Genomic DNA, 21,666 nt, shown 5'->3' with positions numbered 1-21,666 from the left:
TGTGTGTGTGTGTGTGTGTGTGTGTGTGTTTGGCTTGATTCACAGTGAGTAGCCCGGGCTGAAGGCAGATTCTCTAAGAAGGGGTTGTAGCAGTTGGGATCCTGGCGGGAAACAGTAGCACCCTCCAAGGGATAATTAAAAAGACAGGTGTGAGCAGCTTCAGAGAAAAAAACACGTGCTGAAGCACCTAAAGACTAGTGAGCTGTGGGGATCTGTGATCACCTCTGAGTGTGAAGAGTGAGTGAGGGGAACCATTACTAACAGCACGGGTGAGACAGGCCACGCAGCAGGAGCTGTGCATCACAGCCAGGCCAGGCCAGGCCAGGTGGGAAGGCTCTTCCTTGCTCACCTGACCCTGCCGCACTTTGGTGAAATCCAAGAGGAGGGAGAGGACATGCTTAGCAGGTGTGGCTTAGAGGGGAGTCCAGACAGAGAAGGGCAAATGGAGAATGACCAGCACAGGCTGCAGAGGCCATCTGGTGCGGAAGGAGAGGAGACGGCCTGAGCCAACGAAGGGCAGTGTGAAGCCTCTGGGCGTTCCTTGGTACTGGAGGACACGGTGCTAGACAGCAAGGGGAAACTGATGCACTAGAGAGGCCAGGGCTGCAGAGGGCCTTGGGGACTACCAGCAGAAGCTCAGACCCCATCCTGTAGGGGATGCCCACTAATGGCAGGGCACCTGGCCAGGAGGTTGCCGCACAGACAGCTGAAAGCTAAAGCCAAAAAGCAATTCAAGTGGATGAACTTCGGGCACAGAGTGGGAAATATTTTTGACTGGTGGTGTCCTTCTAAAGGCCTCTGAATCCCACAACATTCAGAAGGCCTTTTGTTTATGAGGGACAGAAATCCAATGAAACTAGCATTGGCCAAAATAGTTATTACTTCATGGAACTTGGAAGGCCAGGGCAAAGCTGGTTTCAGGGACTCTGGAAATGCAGAAGATAGCAGCATGAATTTCTCTTTCCATCTCCGTTTCTGTCTCTTTCACTCTTTAACTCGACTTGTCACACACCTTGCTGTAGGACAGGGGAAGGGAGAGGCCACAGCTTCCTCATCGCAGTTTAGTGACCCCAAAGGAAAGAGAAAAATTGCTTTTTTGAAAAAGAACACCCATCTCTAAAGACCCAGAGGAGCACTCTAGTCCAGCTCAAGTCACAGGTCCACTCTAGACCAACCATGTCTGCTTGTTAAAGCAAACGAAATATGGCCTGAGAAGGACTCCGTACTTATATATTTGAGTCCTTGTGGACGAACAGTAACCCCGCTTAACAGGCACGCAAAATTGAAAACTTAACTTAGTAGTATGCACCTGTAACAATAGCTGAGTATTGGCCAATCCCAGCAGCCATGCTTCAACCACTCACAGACTGCTGAGTGTTCAAACTGTTCAAATAAGGCAAACGCCGAGCTGCAACCAATCTCACTGTTTCTGTACCTCACTTCCGACTCCTATACGTCACTTTAGTTTTGTTTTTTTGTTGTTTGTTTTTTGGAGACCAAGTCTCACTTTGTTGCCCAGGGTGGAGTGCAGTGGCACAATCTCAGCTCGCTACAACCTCTACTTCCCAGGTTCAAGTGATTCTCCTGCCTCAGCCTCCTAAGTATCTTGGATTGTAGGTGCCTGCCACCATGCCCGGCTAATTTTTGTATTTTTAGTAGAGACAGAGTTTCACCACGTTGGCCGGGCTGGTCTTGAACTCCTGACCTCAAGCCATCTACCTGCCTTGGCCTCCCAAAGTGCTGGGATTATAGAAGTGAGCTACTGCGCCAGGCCACTGTACTTTGTCTATAAATTTGTTCTGACCCCTAGAGTCTCTCTGAATCTGCTGTGATTCTGGAGGCTGCCTCATTCGTGAATTCTTTCTCTCTTTTTTCTTTGCTCAATTAAATTTCATCTCATTGAACTTAAGTTTTCTTTCAACAACCTCCATGATGGGCATCTCAGATTGGCCAGGCCTGGTCCACCTGCTGTGGCCTGGGGCTGGTACTGTGACTGTGAGGACCATCAGCACTGAAAGAATCGAGGAAGGGCGGTTCACCTATTCAGAAGGCCAGGGGGAGATGTCACACAGCCAAATGCAGCAGATGTCCCCCACCACGTGCATCCCGTCAGCATGCCTGCCTACGCAGGGCTCAGCCCTTTCCTGCTCAGACAGGCGAGCCAGGAAGCCCCGTCACAGGGAGGCTCCAGGGTGCTGTGTGGAAGGTAGTGGTCTGAATAGTGTCTGTTAAGCAAACGACAAAAATCAACCCCAGAGAAGTAGAAAACAGCTTGGTGGCCCAGCCTGGTAAGTGGCGGAAGATGGTGGTAGAGCTGTCTTTGCCTGTCATCTTCGGCCTCTTCTAGCAAGCCACTGGTGGTCCATAATGAGATAACAATGACCATTCTTCTTCCAGACAGTGTAGAAACAGTGACAATGTGGTTATGGCCCCCTGCAGAGCGAGCAGTTGATGAGCTCTGCGTATGGCTGCTCTCCTCCACGGCAGAACGCATTCCTGCAGGGTGAGGTCATGGAACCAAGGAAGGTCAGGGTCTGGGGGACTTCCTGGGTCAGAGCTCCAGAGCAGCGCTGCTCCCCCTGCCCTCCTCCTTAGGTCTCTCATCACTGGTGGTCTCAGAAATCTCTGAAGACATGTGAATCCCTGCCCTGGTGTGAATGCAAGGGGACGAGTTTGTTTCTGTGAAGTAGTTTGCAGATTCGTGGAACTGAGAGAACCCAGATCCTTCCCCATTTCCCTCGACCATTCCATCTCTGGACCCCATGCAGACTATGCTCGGGTGGTGACACAGAAGAATTTAGTGTTTGGTGGATCCGTTTCTGGAAGTGATGAATGCTGACAGCTGGCACGTAACAGTTATCAAAAATAACATTAACTGGAGTAGGCTCTGTGCCACTTAGAGCTTAATGTCTCACTGAATTCACCCCAAATCCCCATGAGCTACCATTGTTATTAGCCCTATGTTGCAGGTAAGGAGACTAAGGCTCATCCAGTTAGTATGATGAAACCTACATTCAAACTCTGGTCTGTTTGAATCTAGAACTCTTAGCTTCCCCCCAGCGACTGTGTTAGAACAGAGGAAACAGCTCAATTTCCACCTCCCTCCTAAGCCTTCATGGCTCTAGACCTATGTTTATAAAGGTTGTTCACTGCTCAAGGGCGCAGGAGGGTTTGGGGCTGGTGGACAGGGGCCAAAACACAGCCCAGGGGTGCCATTTTTCTAAGTCTCACCAAGGCCCTATACTGACCAGCGGCGGCCCTACCCAGTACCATCCAGGGCCTGCTCCGAATTCTGACAACAGCCACGGTGCTGGCTACTGACACATCTGGCCCCCCTTAACTATGGCTGCCCCGCACTGTGACCCAATTGGTTCCCATGACAAAACCTGTTAGTCCCATAACCCACCCAGCACCTTTTCGTCCCTAGGCTCTTGCTCCTTTGGTTCCCTCTGCCTGGAATAGCCTCTCCCCAGCCGCCTCGCCTGGTTCTATTAGGTTGGTGCAAAAATCATAGCGGTTTTAATGGCAAAAACTGTGATGACTTTTGCACCAACCTAGTATTTCATAGAACCTACCTTTCCTTTAAAACCCAGCCTGATGCCTACTCCTTCAAAATGCCTTTCATATGCCACAGTTCGACTGCATCTCGCTCTGCCTCCTCTCCCAGAGCTTTCGTGTTCGTGCTGGATGGAGCCCATCATACTCAGGCTCGCAATAACGGCCACCTACCTAGTGAGTGAGCATTTACTAGGCGCAGGGCTCTGGACTAAACGCTGTCCATACTTCATCTCCTTGATTCTTCACGTCACAGATGTCATTATGCCCATTTCACAGAGGAAGAAACTGAGGCTTGGAGGACCTAAAGCCTTGTTTCAGCAGGAAACGCAATAAGGCCTTCTGATTTTCAAGTTGCCTCCTACTAGGGCTGGTTTTCCCTAGATGTCATGACTAGGTGTGAAGTGTGAGCTACCTGCAGGCAGACGCCAGGGCGGTCCCCCGCAATCCCGGAGGCGGGTTTCTGCAAATGTTCAGCCCAGGAAGGAGGGCTGCCCTGGCCCCCAGCTTTCCGCCCCTTCCTAGGTGAGCCGCAACTCCAAGGCTCCCAAGTAGGCCCTTCACCCACGCGGGCCCCAGCGGCTCCTTGGGAAACAGGATCGCTGCTCTGTGGCCGCCCACAGAGAGACCCTCGGGGGTCGCCAGGCAAGCGAAGGGCAGAAACGACTCGGGGGGTGCAAAGGGGAGGGCGCTCGAACCACACCCAGCCTCCTCCAGCTTGTTTACGCCTCTCCGCCGTGTCCCTCCGCCCGCCAGTCACGTGACCACCCGCCCCGCCCCTTGGGCTCTCGCTTGGCTCCTCCCGCCGCGCCGGCCCTTCTTTTTGCCTCCTTCGCGGAGTCACAAGATCTCTTCGCAGCCTCCTTTCGGGATCCTTCCGCCTGGCCCCGCCCCCTTCCATTAAAACCCTCCTTGCTTTTTTTTTCTCGTCCAACCCCCATTGTGAGTTATGAGTGGGAGAGCCTCTTCCTTCCGGCGAGGTTGCCGAGCGCGGCCGTCTGTCCTTCCTTTCGAGAAGGAGGGGAGCGCTGGAGGGGGACTCTTTTTCGTGGCGGAGGCCGCCGACGGCCTTGGCCCTTTCACGACGGGGGAGGTGCTGTACGTCCAAGATGGCGGCGCCCTGTAGGTTGGAGGGACTGTGAGGTAAACAGCTGAGGGGGAGGAGACGGTGGGTGAGTATGGGGGTGTCTCCCCCTCCTTTTTATGGGGGCTTCCTGGGGCAGCCTCGGCACCATGCCTCCAGTCGGGGAGGCTCGGAGGAGCTGGAGCAAGAGGCTCACTTGCTTGGTAGGGATCCCGGGGAAGGGGGGGGGTCGGAGAGCTCTCCCCTCCCTCTTATTACGCGCTATCTCCGGCGGGCCCGGCCGGGACTGGCGGGTCTCTGGGGAGGAGAGACGAGCCGGACCGGGCACTTCGCCTCTCCTTGGCGCCCGAGGGGACGGCTGCACCCCGGGCCTCGGTCCCTCGGGCAGGGGTGAGGTGGGCCCCTTCGTCAGCCCCTCACTTGGTGGGGTGACAGGTTCACGCTAGGTGCGGAGGGCACGGTAGAGACCCTTGGCGGGAGGGGAAGGGTCGCGAGGGTAGGGCTGGTCCTAGAACTTAAAGAGAGGGGTCGGGGTAGAGGGGCGTGGAGAATGAATGGAGGTTGCCTGTGGGGATCAAGGACTCGCCCGGACTCGGTGTCTCCGCTGAAATTTGCATGACTGTTGTGCCTCGCTCTGGGTGTACTTGTGGGTGTTTAATTGATGGTGAAAGACAGTTATCTTAAAGTCGGCAAAGGTGATTCCTAAGAGACAGCTATTTGCAGAGCCACTCCTAGGCGTTCATTCATTCATTTGAGGAACTGGAGGATGAAGAGCCTGTAGTCGGAGGGACCTTGTAGAATTAAAGCTCTTTCTTTGTGTTTCCTGTTAAAGAGTTTTGCTTTGTGTGTTTTGGATTTGTGGTGGGGACTTGGGAGGGGACGCGGTCCTCCTAACTAAGAACAACAGCTAACGTTAATGGAGTGCTTGCTCTCTGTGTGCCAGGCACTGTGGAGGTGCTTAGCAGTCATTATCTCCTTTGGTCCTCACGACAAAGAGAAGAGGCAGCCACTATTAACACCTCCAGTCTTCTCAAATGAAGAAACTGAGGCCCGGAGAGAGCAGGGTACTTTGCGTAAGATCACACCCCAATTGTATCTGAGCCAGGACTGGAACTGCTGGGATCTGACTGACTCCAAAGATATGACTCTTAAATTTATCTGTTATTGGATCAAAGCTGACCTGTACGTGATTAAAATTTATCATTTAGCCACGGTTTATGCACGTGTGTTCTGTTTAATGTTAAAAGGAGGGGATGCACTTGGCTTATCCGCCTTAGCTTTTGTTTGGGATGGCAGTGTTGTGCATGTAAATTTGTTAGTCTAAATTAGGCTAAAAAGTACTTGATATTTTAATAAAACTGATGAGTTTACTGCAGAAAGAAGTCCTGCTAAAATCCTTGCTGGCTTTTCTTTCTTTTTTTTTTTTTTAAATAGAAAGCATAGAAATAACACTTCACGTTGCATAGAGTAAGCTATAAAAGTGCTAAAATAGAATAATACTCTTCTGAGATACTTTGATTTATAATTTTGGGATCAACTTGGAGTCGTCTGAATTCAAACAGCCTGGCAAAATGGAGCTGTAAATTTTGGGAAGCATTATAAAACCTAATCTTTGGGGAGCCTTTGATTTACCGAGCAACCACCTGTGATTCTTAAGTTGAGCATTCCTGAGTAAACCTGGAATATGCAAATGTGAAAGCTGATTTAGGGTCGTGTAGGGAAATGTACCTTTAACAGTCATGCATCAGGCAAATGAGGCTCCTCAGAAACACTGAAACATTCTTTGCTATTGCCCTGGGGAGCTGCAGAATCTTCCTCTAACCACCTGGTGTAAACTTAAGGGGTATTTCTAGAAGATGTAAACGGAAAATATCCTCTTACTAAAGTTAATATCTTATCCAAAACACTCTTACATCACGTGCCTAGAAGGGCAGATGATGTAAACTTTCTCTGCTTCATACATTTCCTGGTGTCATAAACACTTGGGATGTTCCTGAATTCCTGGTTAGAAAGCAGGTGGCTACCGGCCTTTTTGTTTCGTAAAATTCGAGTGCTTCAAGTCCTGTGACTCAGTTGTCCTCTTCCTCACTGGATTAAGAGTAAAAACTGATACTGCTACTGTTGTGGTGTAATATGATGCCTTCTGTGCATGCCTGGTTTCACTTGTGAGATGAAACTTAACAGTCTTACTAGGGCCAATCTAATATATACCTCTGTATGTAATGTTTGCAGAATAATGAACTTGCTGGAAACAAGAGATCTGACACCATAGTGCTCATGAGAACCTCGATGTACAGATATTTGGCACTATAGTAGGTAGACCTACATATTCGGACACCTTGTGTATGTATTTTGGAAGAAGACTGATTCTGATGTGCACCAGAGGTTGAGGACCACTGGCTTCAAGTATCAATCTGGCTATTTTCATTTATTATTTATCGCAGAGGTATTTCTTAAAATAGCTTCTGGCCTCTTATGTATGTAGTGTTGGGTGAATTTTGGGCTCTGAATTAGAGCTGGCTTGATCTTATAGCTGTGTCTTCATGTGAAGTTTGTTAGGCTACAGGTATGTTTATTTCTGGGTTCCAGGCCCATAGTGAACTAAAATTAGCTTTTCCTGGAATTAATTGGATATTCTTGAATGCCGATGAGCCACATACAGCAGTATCTCAATCATTTCAGGCTCTCCTAAAGAGTCAGATAGCTTTTGACCTTCAGTGGGTCACTTAAGTTCTCTGAGCCTCAGTGTCTTCATCGGTGAAGTAAAAGTTGGAATGTAAATTAATGAGTATTTCTAGGCCTACATTTCTGTGATTTAAAGTCCTTTGGGGTGTCATTTAAACATTCTGACTAAATCGATTGAGGCAACATGTTAATGGTTCTGTAATAACCAAGCAAATTGGTGACTTTGCGCCTACCCTGTTGGGTGAAGATCTGTTTAGCATTTATCCTTTCCTTTACATCATAATACTTTTTTAAAAGGTAATTCCCTATAAGTTTCCCATGCTATAAATCTCTGAAAGGTTAGTCTTTGCATTGGTTTTGTCATTTAAGTAGCCGAAGGCATGAAAGAAAGTGTACTTAGTAGCATTAAAATCTGTGGCTGTTTGCTTGAAGTGTGTCTATGTAGCATACACTCAAACACTGAGTTTGTTTTTTTTAACCTCAGATCATGAATTGGTAACTAATATAATTTGGATGGCATGAAATACTCATTCTCCATTTAAGTTCATCTGAAAGAGGTAAACTGTCAACAATTTGAGATTATTCTTTCTCTGGTTTACTTTTTAAGCCTGTAGTTGCTAGAATTTAGTAACCTTATGTCTGTTTTCATGGGGGAGAATAAAAATTCAAATTTTACACGCTGTATATAAAATATACTGTCTCAGGACCTTGTCAGTTTCTTGTCCTTTCTCTTGTTCAGTGCTAACTTTTGTTATGAACAGGGAATCAGCAAAAGGTAACAATACTTTTTACAGTTGAATGAATTCAGATTTACACCTAGTAAGTAAAATGCCTTAAAAACTGTGCTTTAGTCCAAGATAAAGCATAGTAGTTACTGCCCTACAACTCACAGGTCACTCTCTTAAGTAAATGTGATGGCAGTAGAGGCCGGGAAGTGTTTGAGTAACAAAGGACAGTTTTGCCCTTCTGTTAGTGATGTGATGGAAGACACAGAGGGGAGCTGTAGGAAGAGCAGAGGCAGTGACCTTAATGTCTGCAATAATTAAGACTGCTACTTTGAGTAGTTCACAGAGCATAGTAACAAACTTGAACTGTATCCATTTTAAGTTACACAATGGTTTTATCAATGTTTCAAATAGCAGTTGTTAAATGGATAGACTGCTAAGCATTATGTACCCAGCAGTACATTTTTGTCAAGTAGTAATATTGTTACAATAAAGTTTATATTTTTTGAGTACTCATGTGCCAAACACTGTGGTATTTTACATGTCTGATTCCCCATTAACTTCTTACAGCCTTAAGAGACAGCATGGGAGGACGAAACAGGCTTAGAGTAAGTTGCCTAAAGTTACTTATTCGGTGGCTGAGCTGGAATATGAACCTTTTTGGTTGACGCCACAGCCCAAACATTTAGTCTTCCTCTGTGATAAACTGCTTCATCTGCTGACCTCATAAATTAACTCACAGGTCAGGTCAGTGGTTCTTAACTTTGGTGGTGGTGGGAAGGTGTGTGGACTCAGTTCCCCTCTGAAAATCTGTGGGAAGCTGTGGACCATATTTCTCTTCTACCCTTCATGTCCCATCATCACCAAAAAAATTCATACAGACATGGAATTTTGGATATGGCTTCAGGAACTTTATGGACCCAGCTTGAAACCCAGCTGATCATTTTAGATAGATTACTGCTCTAAAAATGGACTTAGGCTTTATTAAAAACAATTTTTTTTGTTTTTTAACTAGTAGGCAGGAAAGGCCCAAGTCAGAAGGTGGCCTTATGTACCGTCTGGGTTATAAATTATTTTGTTAAACTTCTGTAGTATACCCAGGTGTGTAATCTGCTAAGTGCTTGTCAGGCTTGGCGTTCGGTCTCTGCTGGTACCTTTAGCACCTGGGAGAATTCCATTGAGCCTTCTTCCCAAGGTTTATGCACGATATATATGTTTTTCCTTTTGAACCTCAATGGAGGTATATTAATGAATGAATGTTTTTTACCTTCATCCTTCTTCTTCCTAGACCAGTGGTTCTGAACCTTTAGTGGACATCAGAATTACCTAGAAGACCCCACCCCCAAAGTATCTAATTCAGAGATCTGGGGAAAGGCCTGAGAATGTACATTTCTAACAAATACCCAGATGATGCTCCTGCTAGTGGTGCCAGGACCACATTTTGAGAACCACTGCCCTAGACTATCAAACTACACCCTTTTTCCCTAGAATACTTCTATTTCGGTCCTGTAAACCTGAAACCTAAAGGTATCTCACAGTTAGCTTTATATTTCTTTTAGGAGAAGCTCTGGGTAGTGTCTTTTTGAAATATACATGGTATCTATTCAGCCTGTATTTTCTTAGTAAATAGTGTTGTTCCTGTTAATAGAAAGTCAAAACATAAGCATTATTTATTGAAGAGATACACCTTACCACAATCAAGCTCTGGCCTGATATGCAAGTTACTAGAAAATTTGCGATAGCTTGTAAACTTTAGCAAACCATCCATCAAGGCCCCTAATGGCAGAAATTCTGAATGGAGAATCTGGCAAGTTGGAGCTCTCCTACCCCAGTTTGTCCTTGAGAGGGACTCCCACTGCTGAGACCTTTTAAATCACACATGACTACATGTGTTGGCAGGTTTTACCATCAGCTGTTTTACTCTCACATAGTAAGTAGTTATTTCCTACCCTTTTCTCCTTCCTTCTAGGCACTGATAGGAAGAGAGAATGGGAGCAAGTATCTTACCCTTTTTAGATGCATTTGTGCTGAAGGCGCCTTGGTTCACTTGATAGAATATTACCCTAAGAAGTCACCTGAGAATTCCTGAGCCAGAGCAGTGCATTAACCTAACAGTGTAACGTTTCTGCTCTATCTAACTGTACCTGATAATAAAATAGTCCATCCATGCCTGGACCTGTGTCTGAATTGTCCTTGAATTTTTATGGATAAAAAATTGGATATAGAAAACAAGTTATAGTGAAGAAACATCTGCCTTCATTTACACATGTAGTGCGTTTTTACATCATAGACAAATGTGTACAAAATTATCTTAGGCAAATTGATCTGCAGTCACCTATTTTGTGTTACCTGCAATCCTGAGGAGTCGTGGAGGGTAGTGTCTAGGCCACATATCACAGCACTTGGTTTTGAAAAGTTCGAATATTCCCCTGTAATTTCAGATAAACCCTTTCTAAAGACATCTTAGGTGTCTGCCACTAGTATTTTCAAAAGGTATATATACCCCTTGGCTCTCACAGCTCATAATGCATCTTGGCTAGGGCAGAGATATGTGAAAAAAATGGCATACGGGTCCTGCTATTGACAGCTATCCATGGCTGTTAGGCTGGAGTTCATGTGTAATCCTAGGCATACAAGCCATCCGTCTGTAAACACCTAAAGAATGATGTTAGTTAAGATGAATGGTGAAAACAGATTGACCTATGTGCCTTCTGTTTCATCTCAAAATACTTAAAACACAGAGCCCTTATCTTGTTCCGCAAACCTACATTTTATTCAAAAAGGTTGCTTATAGAAGTGAAATTATAATGATGAACATAAGTGAGAACACAACTTTTGGGTCCAATATGAAAGGGAAAAAAATCTAGATCTGGAGTCAGGTTTCTTTTTAAATTTGGCTTTCGAAGGTAAGGACATGGATTGATACTGGTGTTCTGCTCTGCCAGGTGTTTCCATCTGCACTCCTCCCTTCCCTTCAGGAGGTTCACAAATCACATCTCACTTTACTGACCAGAGTGATGGTGCCTGGTAGCACCCCCCGTAGGGCAGGATTGAAATACAAATGAATACGTCAATAAACACTTAAAAATATAAATAAGAGTAGAATAGTAGGTAGCCTTTGACATACCAACATAAAATTGCTACCAATTTAGTACCATTATCATTTTTAGTGCAGTGATAAAGAATTTAAAAGTCTTAACATTGAGCATTGGACAGAAACATTCTGCTAGGTAGGGGGTGGTGGCTCACGCCTGTAATCCCAGCACTGTGGGAGGCTGAGATGGATGGATCACTTGAGTCCAGGAGTTCTAGACCAGCCTGGGCACCATAGGGAGACCCTGTCTCTATAAAAAATACAAAAATTAGCCGGGCATGGTGGTGTGTGCCTGTATTCCCGGCTACTTGGGAGGTTGAGGTGGGATGATTGCTGGAGCCTGGGAGGCAAAGGTCGTAGTGAACCGTGAGCCACGGTCAGGCCACTGCACTCCAGCCTGGGCGACAGAGCGGGGCTCTGTCTCAAAAAACAACAAAAAAACCAACCACCACCACCTTTTGGTGGTGTGCACTACTTTCCTAGAGTAGGGCCTTGATGGAAGACAGGGGTTGTGGGTGGGCAGTCTACAGGATCTCATCTGGTGTAGATCCTAATTTTACCCTTGCCTTAGATAGTTAGTTCTTCTCAGGTGAAATGTCCAACCGGGATTAGTTGCAAGAGGAAGTCTATATGACTCACTGGACTAACTGCTTATTTTAAGATTCTGATTTTAAGATTAGAGGCTCCTGCACTTTATTTATTTATTTATCTATTTATTTTGAGATAGAGTTTTGCTCTTGTTGCCCAGGCTGGAGTGCAATGGCATGATCTCTGCTCACTGCAACCTCCGCCTCCTGCGTTCCAGTGATTCTCCTGCCTCAGCCTCCCGAGTAGCTGGGATTACAGGCATGCGCCACCATGCCTGGCTAGTTTTGTATTTTCAGTAGAGACTGGGTTTCTCCATGTTGGTTAGGCTGGTCTCAAACTCCCAACCTCAGGTGATCTGCCCACCTTGGCCTCCCAAAGTGCTGGGATTACAGGCGTGAGCCACTGCGCGCGGCCTGGGCTCCTGCACTTTAATTCAAGCCCTGTGACTTGCATTGAGTGCGACCAGGCAAGCACTCCCTGTCAGAATGGTATGATCCCTCTTTTCCGGAGGACCAGCCTGCCTGCAGCACTGTTCACAGGCTTGCAGGTGCCACTGAAGAGACCAGTGGAGTTTAATGTCTGGAATGTGTTCCACGTGGAAATAGAATTACCCTGTCATCTGGAACAGTGATTTTAATTGTTAGAGAGTTCCTCAGTCCACTAGTTTGACTTTGGCCATGGTTGTACATTTAAGAAGTTGGTTCAAGTTTTTTCCGTGTTTAGGGTAATTGGGTGTCCATAGTATATGAAGCTCAGCTTTCACACTCTATTCAACTCTGGAATGGCTGCCAAAGAAGCTGATTACATCTTACCTGATCTGAGCAGGGTGTATTTGCCTCTTGTGTGCCAGGTGCCAGGATAGACCCTAGGTGTCCCAGATGGTTCCTGTCCTTATGGAGTTTACAATCTAGTGATCAGATTGTACCTAAATATAGTTTGAAGGACCCATATTTTAAAAGCAAACTAGAATGTATTGATATATACTCATTTAGCATTGATATTTAATACAAGTTAATTTGGACAAAGTGGGGTGAAAGGGGGAAGAAAATAGAAAAATGGTAGCTGTTCACAAATATTTTATGTCTTATAGAAGGATTAAATTTAAGTCATGCTACCTGAAGGCAGAATTAGGCTTTGGACATTTATTTAAGAAATACTGGCCAGGTGCAGTGGCTCACATCTGTAATACTAGCACCTTGGGAGGCCTTGATGGGAGGATTGCTTGAGGCTAGGAGTTTGGGCATAGCCTGGGCAACATAGTGAGACCCCATCTTTAAAAAAAAAAAATAGTCGGGCATGGTGGTGTGCGCCTGTATTCCTAGCTACTCGGGAAACTGAGGTGGGAGGATCGCTTGAGCCTAGGAGTTTGAGGTTGCAGTGAACTATGATGGCGCCTCTGTACTCTAGTCTAAGAGTTAGACCCTGTCTGTAAAAGAGAGAGAGAAAGAAAAGAAAGATTTTAACTCCTAGTCATTCCATCAAGAAGTGCCAGACACCATGGTAGCTGCTTGAAATACAGCACTGAGTAAGCTGCAGTCTCTCCCTGGATATAACTTCTAGTGAAGGAGACATGTTCAGTAATTAATCGAGCTTATTTAATTGGGTTGTGGTAAGTGACACAAGAAATATAGGCTGCAAGAGCATAACAGGGGACCTGACCTAGTCTGGAAGGTGGGAGTGGGAGGGAAGTGAAGCCTAGGAGGGCTTCTCCGAGGAAGTGAGCATTTAAGCTGAGATTTTAAGGATGAAGAGTGAGTTTAGGAGGAGCCAAAGGTAGAGTCTCTTAGGCTCAGGAATGGGGAGCATGTGGCTTGACCAAGGAACTGAAAGGCCAGTGAGGCAAGGTGGTGGGGAGGGTTGCGGAAGGGTGAGGACTGTAGGAACTGTGGCAGGCAGTGAGGGCCTGCTGGCCCACTCAGTGCTTTGTGCCCCTCACTGTCCTGGACCTGCCTCACATGGCTCCTCCGGTAACTTCGGTGTGCCCCACATTGTGCCGAGGGCAATAGGATGCATCATCTCATGTAATCCCCACAAGCCTTATGAGTTTGATGCCATCATTATTCTAACTTTACAGACAAGGTAACTTACAGTTAGACCTTGGAGACTTAAGATAAATAGCCAAATGTTACACACTAATAAGTTGCAGAGCTTGGATTTTAACCCGGAACTCTCTAATTCTAGGGCCTATCCTGCCCATTCATTTATACCTCTAACAGACATTAACAAAAGACAGAGATTACAAGTTCAGCACAATATAAAGAATTTTCCAGCAACCAGCTGTTCAGAAATGTAGATGGGGAGAGGCACGTGCTTCCAGTGATTATGAGTGTTCATTCCAGTGGAAACGTGATGGCCACCTGTTGGGGATAGCGGAGGAAGAAGCTTGTGCCAGATGAACCCCTAACTCACTTCTGATTGCATCTGGGATTTTGCTTCATTGTGCATATGTTTTCTTCCTTCAGTGACCATGAAAGACACCAGGTTGACAGCACTGGAAACTGAAGTACCAGTTGTCCCTAGAACAGGTAAGGTCTAACCAGGCCAGTGGTTAGAGGAAGATGGGAGGGAATTATCTTGCCCATGGTTGTGCATTCAGGGATTTAACATTTACAGTTTTAGCTACTTGCCAGGAACTGGACCATCTATGGCATGAAGTAATTAGCATTACTGATGATTATTAGTTGCTTATTCAGTGCCTGACACTGTGCAAAGTGCATTGTATGGATTACTTTTCTTCTTCACAGCCACACTTTCGGTGTATCCCCATTTTACAGGTGAGGATTCAGGTTCAAAGATGTCACGTAGTTTTCCTAAAGACGTATAGCTAGTACTTGGTGGACTCAATTCAGCTCTGTTGAGCAGCAAAGTTTGGTTTTAACCACTTCATTAAATTAAAGCCTGTGTGCTGACACAGTCATTTAACTAGTGCAGAGGTTCTTAACCCTGGCTGCACCTTAGAAATCCGCATGGGTTTATAAAAACAAACCAACTGTGATATGCTCCAGACTTTCTGTAAGCTCTCCAGGTGATTCTAATGTACATCCTGGGCCGAGAACCCTTGAGCTGGTGAGTGAGCATTTGCATCTTAACATGGCTATATCTGTTGTCTTACATTAATTTTTGAGAGATAAGTTATATGCTGTAGTAGTTTTTAGGAATTGGAGGATCCTGTCTCAGAATATATCCTTCATAAATGTTGAGGTGCTGGCATTTCAGTGGATGGAATTTCCTCTTAGTGGCCTAACTGATCACTGAACTGTAATTTTGGTTTAGCAGTAATAGTGCCAAGTGCAACAGAGTTGTGTATAGGAAGGGTGTAGGGAAGACAGGAGGTGCTTGGTCTGCTGTCTTTATACATGGATAGCTGTGTGACTCATGCCAAGGCTCAGGGGTTGCTGTTGACTGTATTCTGTCACTGTCTGCCTCACCTCTGTCGTAGGAATTGTGAAATAAGGCAGAGATTTTTGTCTTACAGCTCTACATCAGTTCGTAAGTAGGGTCTTGATACAAACTGTAGACTGTCTAACAAGAAAGTTAAGTATTGTTCTCTCACATGTAGGGAAAATTTTCTGAGTTTGATTTTTCATTTTCAGTGTTTTTGTGTGTGCTTCATACTGTTCCTTTTTTAGAAGTCCACTGTATGTGAATTTGAACCCAAAGTCAAAGGGTTAAGTGTTCAGATCATTGAGGTCCAAGCTAAATATCACCATCATAAAATGTAAATTCTGAGATACAAAAGTAAATCTCAAATTTTATTAAATATTTTTCACCATAGTAATTGTATTGCATTTTAGTAGTCAGATTTTAGAAGTTCGAAAATTTAATATAGGAGAAATACTTTGTGGACACTACTGGCTGCTAGGTTACTCCTGTGGTCACTATGTCACAGGTGTGTAATATCATCTCAGCTGGCACACAGCCTCATTGGTAACATTTTTGGACAAAGCAGAATTCAGGAAAGTTTCTGGTAGTTGGTTTTCTGGAAGGAACCTTGTACCTGGGATTCATAGCTTGGCAAGCCTCAAAGATCCTTACTCTAAAGTTACAAAAAATTGTTGGCTGCCTTTAGCAATTGTTTTTATTTTGAAACAAAAAACCCCCCAACTTTTAATAGCATTTTTCTTTTTTCATGGAATACTCTTGCTTATACTTTTGTCTTCATTTTTAAGACATTTTTGGCCAGGTGTGGTGGCTCACACCTGTAATCCCAGCACTTTGGGAGGCCAAGGTGGGAGGATCACCTGAGGTCAGGAGTTCGAGACCAGCCTGGCCAACATGGTAAAACCCCGTCTCTACTAAAAATACAAAAATTAGCTAGGCATGGTGGTGTGCGCCTGTGATCTCACCTACTTGGGAGGCTGAGGCAGGAGAATCGCTTGAACCCAGGAGATGGAGGTTGCAGTGGGCCAAGATTGTGCCGTTGCACTCCAGCCTGAGCGACAGAGCGAGACTCTGTCTCTATTAAAAAACAAAAACAAAACACCTGTGCCAAAGCCAGCCAGCCAGCAGATTTTGGCTGAGTATAGAGACTGAAACTGAACTTTGGCAGATCCCTGCTTTCCATGTTTTTTGAGATCATAAGTATTGTTGGATCAAATCTGGTTACTAGCTGTGTAGTTTAAACTTGGTTCAAGGTTTCTCATGAATTACAAAGTATCAAGTATCTTTTATTGAAAAGTGATGACTAAGAACCTCCCTGCTGCTTTAGATTGGGTGGTCAGGGGAGGCCCATCAAAGATCTGAGAGACAGTCAGCTGTGCAAGGATGTGGGATAAGAGTGTTCCATGCAGAGAGGGAACAGCAAGTGCAAAGGCCTTGAACAAGAAAGAACCAGTATTCCTGTATTTGGGAAGACTGGGACTAGAGCAGAGGAATGAAGAGGCAGAGGGGGGTTGGGAGGTTAATAACTTGCTGGATCTTAGGAGGCCTTGTAGACTACTCATGAGTTTCATAAGTTCCATAATGTTATTGGCTCTTACTAATTCCATGGGAAGCCACCGGATGATTTTAAACAGAGGAGTGAGATTCTGATGTTCATATCTCAGTGTCTCTTGTGGTTATTTGGTGGCAAATGAATTTTGTAGGGTAGCATGAATACAAGCAGAGAGAGTAGTGAGGGGGGCTGCTGCTCCCTTGTCTCTGAGAGATGATGGGGGCTTCGACTGAGGTGATAGCAAAGGGTTTGCTGATGGATTAGATATGGTGGTGGAGGTGGTGAAAGAGTCAAGGAGTCACCTGGGTGTTCGCTTTAGACTGATGGTAGTGCCTTTTGCTGAGATCCAGAAGATGGCAGAGTGATGGATTTTGGAGTGGAGATTGGCCTTGAAGGTCGTGCCCTCTTAATATGACTAGCATCATCTACAACACTGTACTGTGCACTGTATGTGGCCACTAAAGATAATATTAAACTAAATGGAATGTTGCTTTAGCATATAGGATACAGAAATCCATTCACCCAGTTGCTGTCTTTTAACTTCTCCCGTATGGTATTTTCTATGGTGAGTTACTTCCAAAGTGGAAAAGAGACTTTTATGGCTAGAGACTTTTGTGGCTAACACACTGATGCTTCATTGTGTCTGTGGTGCTGATCTTTAAGTGACTTTTCTCAGCCAGTCTCTATAGGCTGTAAAATGTGTTTAACATGTGTACATTTCATCCACCACCACCACCACCCCTGACTGAGTCCAAGTTGGGCTGGTTTCTTCCCCTTTTTTGTGCACATATTGAACCATGTCTTTTTTTCTGCTATAGAACATTTAATTCTTCATAGAACTGGCTAAGTCTGTCTTACCTACTTAACACCTTGCACTTACTGTACCCTCAAATGTTTGAATGTGCTTAAACAGGAGATATTCTAGTTATGGGACTGATCCCAAAAGCTATGATTTAACTCTTAGGAGGGCTTTTTAGAATGTCAGAAATGCTTGAACTTGAGCCACTTATGCAAAGAATCTCACATAAAACCCAATGTTTATATTTTTCCTGGAGATTAAAAACTATAGCAAACAGGAGTATTTTGGAAGGCAGCTATGCTCACCACTATACCACCAACGCGGCCGACAGTAGAATTTTGGAACCAGAGAGAAAAACTTGTTGCCAAAGTGTGTTTCTGATATGTTTTAGAATAAAACCTTATTTTGCAAACAGAAAAACAGGCTAGGTAGCCCAAGCTGATTAGCCCACACTATCGCCAAGTTGACTGGATGGGCGCCATCTTTGTTTAAAATTGAGCTCGTGTCACTCTGGGCTCTGGGGCTGCCTGCATTTGGAGGCCTAAATCTGACATTATCGTCTTCTGACTACACAGAATGCAAACTCAGAGTTTCCCTAGACAGATAGTAGGTAAGTAACAATTTTATTGAAACAAAACCAAACTTAGGGACAAGATACTTTTAAATTTATGAACAATATTCTTTGTCACTAATTGAGAATCATTTGTGATTTACCTGAAGTAGAAATCAATGTGGGGGTTAGCTGGACAAGTGTGCTATTAAAAAGTCATCTTGAAAGTAGTGGCCCAAAGATTTTTACTGGTATTTTTTATGATAATATACAGGTACTATGCAGCAAATGTTTGTATGTACCTGTTACCATACTAATTACTTTTTAGTTTTGAACTTTTGCGGTAGAATCTTACCAATGGTGGTCTCACATTTTGGAGCCCTTTGAAATTAACTTCCTACGTGATTTACTTGTAAGATTTTTATTTATAGATGTGAGTCAGCAACTTCCTATACCATGGTATCAAAAAGGCATTTAGACATTTTAATTGATTTTTCTGCTAAATGAACTTCTAACTTACTGAGAGCCAAAACCAGTGAATGTCACAAGATTGTAATTAAACAGGAACATAAATGATAGCAAGTTAATACCTGGCAATTTTGGGGGTCATTGCTAATTTAAATATGGCATTCTTGCAAAAGGGGCTTATCTCTCTCTCTCTCTCTTTTTTTTTTTTTTATTTTTGAGGCAGAGTCTTGCTTTGTTGACCAGGCTGGAGTGCAGTGGCACGACCTTGACTCACTGCAACCTCTGCCTCGCAGGCTCAAGCGATTCTCCTGCCTCAGCCTCCTGAGTAGCTGGGATTACAGGCACCCACCACCACACCAGCTAATTTTTGTATTTTTAGTAGAGATGGGGCTTCATCATGTTGTCCGGGCTGGTCTCGAACTCCTGACCTCAGGTGATCCGCCTGCCTCGGCCTCCCACTGTGCTGGGATTTTAGGCGTGAGCCACCATGCGCGGCCTCAGCCTCTACATCTGGTCTCAGCTTAACTCTTCATTTGGATTTTTCTTTATCATAGTGTTTCTCAAAACTAGTTTGTGTCTCATTTTAAGAATTACCTGGAGTGCGTATTAAAATATAGATTCCTGAGCCCAAAATTCAGTTTTGGAAGGGGCCCAGGTATTGCATTTCTAGCAAATATCCCAGCTAGTTTTGATGCACATTGAAGCTTAAGAACTGCTACTTACACTTACTGAAAGAAAAGGAAATGTTATCCTTTTTGGGCATCCATATCCCCATGTGTAAAATAAGGATGGTACCTGCTCACATCACATCACAGAGTTGCTGTGATGATGAAAACCACAGGTTAGCTTAGTGTGACACTTAAGGGCTTGGAGCTTTGGAGTAAGTCAGATCCAGGTTCCAATATCAGTTTTTCTCCTATGGTTTTGCCTCTTGCTAGCTTTGTGACCCAGAACAAACGGCTTGATCTCCATTCTGCTCGCTGTACAATGGGGACAAAAGTGCCATACATGGTGGTCATATTAGGAGTATTTACAATGATGTTTGTAAAAGGTGTACAGTGCTTGTCTTATGAATGATGACTGTTGTTACTTGTTTTTACAAATACAGCCTCACAGACCAAAGTGAGGGAGAAATCATAAGTGTGTATAGTTAACACTTGGGGAATGAGCTGCTTTTTGTATATCAAGATAAAGCAGCTGCTCTACTACCATAGAGAGCTTGGGTTTTGAAGGGTGAGTTTTTGAAGGTTTGCCCTGATGAGCCCATCTGTGAATACCTCCCTGCAGCCAGTGGTATTTGGATGTGCAGTTAGATGTCTCAGATGACAGGTATATGCTAAAACAGAGAAATGACCCCCAGTTTATGCTAGGTGTTGGACTTAACAGAATTGTGACCTAACCAGCTGTACTGACTCTTAGCCATTGATGAGATTGTCAATAAGGAAATAGTATGTATTTAATTCTTTTGCTGAAAAAAGACTATCTGCTTTTTAGATCAATAATTTGAAATATAAATACAGTCTTAGCCAAAACCCAAGGTAGAATCAGAAGTAGGAATAAAACTTAGATTTTATCCTATCATTAAGTTACTGTGACTGGTATCAGTTTTTAAGGTTTCTTTCTGATTGTTGTATTTTGTAGAAACCCTCTTCATAAACTCGCCAAAGAATTATTCATATGCTTTCTCTTCTTTTCTCAGCCAAATGTACTCACTGTTCGAACCAGAGAATTCTGGCCAAACTTTCTATTGCATTGAACACATGCATTGGTTTGTCTTGCAGGTATTTTTTTTTTGTGGAGAAAAATGGGGCCATTTAGTGACTCTTCATCTTCCTTTTTCTCAGTCTGGTAGTGGCGCCAATGAAGAACCTTCAGAACCTGTAGCACACGTCCTGGAGCCGGCACAGCGCCTTTGAGGGAGAGAATGGCCCAACAAGCGAATGTCGGGGAGCTCCTCGCCATGCTGGACTCCCCGATGCTGGGTGTGCGGGACGACGTGACAGCTGTCTTTAAAGAGAACCTCAATTCTGGTTAGCAAAATAATATCCTTTTAGCTTATCTGCTAAAAAGAAGAGATTGACTTAGAGCCACTAGAATCCTGCTGATAATTTTAGTTTTCATCTTCTGAAGAGTTTTTTAAACACCCAAAGAGAGTATCTATATGTGTTTTAAACTTTCAATTATGGAAATACTCAAGTATGCCCACACATGAAGTAAGAATCATGTAGTGAACCCCATGAACCCAGTTTCAAATTCTTTCCTCCCTGACTCTCCCACCCTCCAAATATTTTAAAGCAAATTCCAGACATCGCTTTAACTGTAAATCATATACGTGGTTTTTAATATGAAAAGTGCTTAACCTCTTTTTATTATGAGAAATACAAATTTAAATAGTACCCTTTTTTGCTTACCAGGTTGGCAAAATTAAATACTGAGTATAGAGATGGGCACCGTGAGCAGGAATGTGAATTGATGTTCAGCCGTTTGGAGTATCAGTCATCAGTTTTAAAACACATACCATTTGGGCCATTTATAAGAATCTGTATCTTATTATAGCTTCGAGTGAAGTATAGTGAGAAATTGGAAAAACCCAAGTATCCTTCAGTAGGTGAATGGTTAAATTAGTTATATGGAGCCATGCAGTAGAACACTTGGAGGACGGAAAGAAATGAAATAGGCCATAGATGCTGACATGGGAAGGCGGTTACAACACATTGTTCAGTGGAAAAAACACACATGCACAAACTGTGTCTGCGTCTGTGGACATGAGGGCTGTATGTGTGCGATTATACAAGTAGAAAAAGGTTTGAAGAGACACACTCTAAACTTAAGGGTGTTTATCTGTGAAGAGTGGGTTGGGAGGCAGGTGGCGAGGAGCACTTTCACTTTTATTTTATGTACTTTTACATCGCCTGAATTTTTAATAATAGATGTGGATTATTTTTTGTAATTAAAAAAGCAATAGAGGGCCGGGCGCGGTGGCTCACGCCTGTAATCCCAGCACTTGGGGAGGTCGAGGTGGGTGGATCATGAGGTCAGGAGATCGACACCATCTTGGCCAACATGGTGAAACCCCATCTCTACTAAAAATACAAAAATTGGCCGGGTGTGGTAGCTCACACCTGTAATCCCAGCTACTCGGGAGGCTGAGGCAGGAGAATGGCGTGAACCCGGGAGGTGGAGCT

The 21,666-nt window shown here is 44.4% G+C and overlaps 2 protein-coding genes across 4 annotated transcripts in view; one reads left to right on the top strand and one right to left on the bottom strand.

Moving 5' to 3' along the window:
- GFI1B (growth factor independent 1B transcription repressor) overlaps positions 1-3,718 on the bottom strand; it is a 68,065-nt gene extending 64,347 nt beyond the window's left edge. Inside the window, exon 1 of the mRNA XM_011984658.1 lies at positions 3,576-3,718. The gene's annotated coding sequence lies outside the window, so the exon portion shown is untranslated. The remainder of the gene's footprint in view (positions 1-3,575) is intronic.
- A 918-nt stretch (positions 3,719-4,636) lies between these two features.
- TSC1 (tuberous sclerosis 1) overlaps positions 4,637-21,666 on the top strand; it is a 52,884-nt gene continuing 35,854 nt past the window's right edge. For all 3 annotated transcript variants that reach the window (XM_011984657.1, XM_011984656.1, XM_011984655.1), the window contains exons 1-3: positions 4,637-4,727; positions 14,194-14,256; positions 20,326-20,511. In XM_011984657.1, coding sequence (XP_011840047.1) covers positions 20,406-20,511 — 106 coding nt within the window. In that variant the 5' untranslated portion in view covers positions 4,637-4,727; positions 14,194-14,256; positions 20,326-20,405. The remainder of the gene's footprint in view (positions 4,728-14,193; positions 14,257-20,325; positions 20,512-21,666) is intronic.

The sequence above is a fragment of the Mandrillus leucophaeus genome, unplaced genomic scaffold (genome assembly GCF_000951045.1).
Source record: "Mandrillus leucophaeus isolate KB7577 unplaced genomic scaffold, Mleu.le_1.0 Scaffold271, whole genome shotgun sequence".
Taxonomy (NCBI): domain Eukaryota; kingdom Metazoa; phylum Chordata; class Mammalia; order Primates; family Cercopithecidae; genus Mandrillus; species Mandrillus leucophaeus.
The sequence above is the reverse complement of the archived record's forward strand: the minus strand, read 5'-3'. Positions and strand labels throughout refer to the sequence as shown.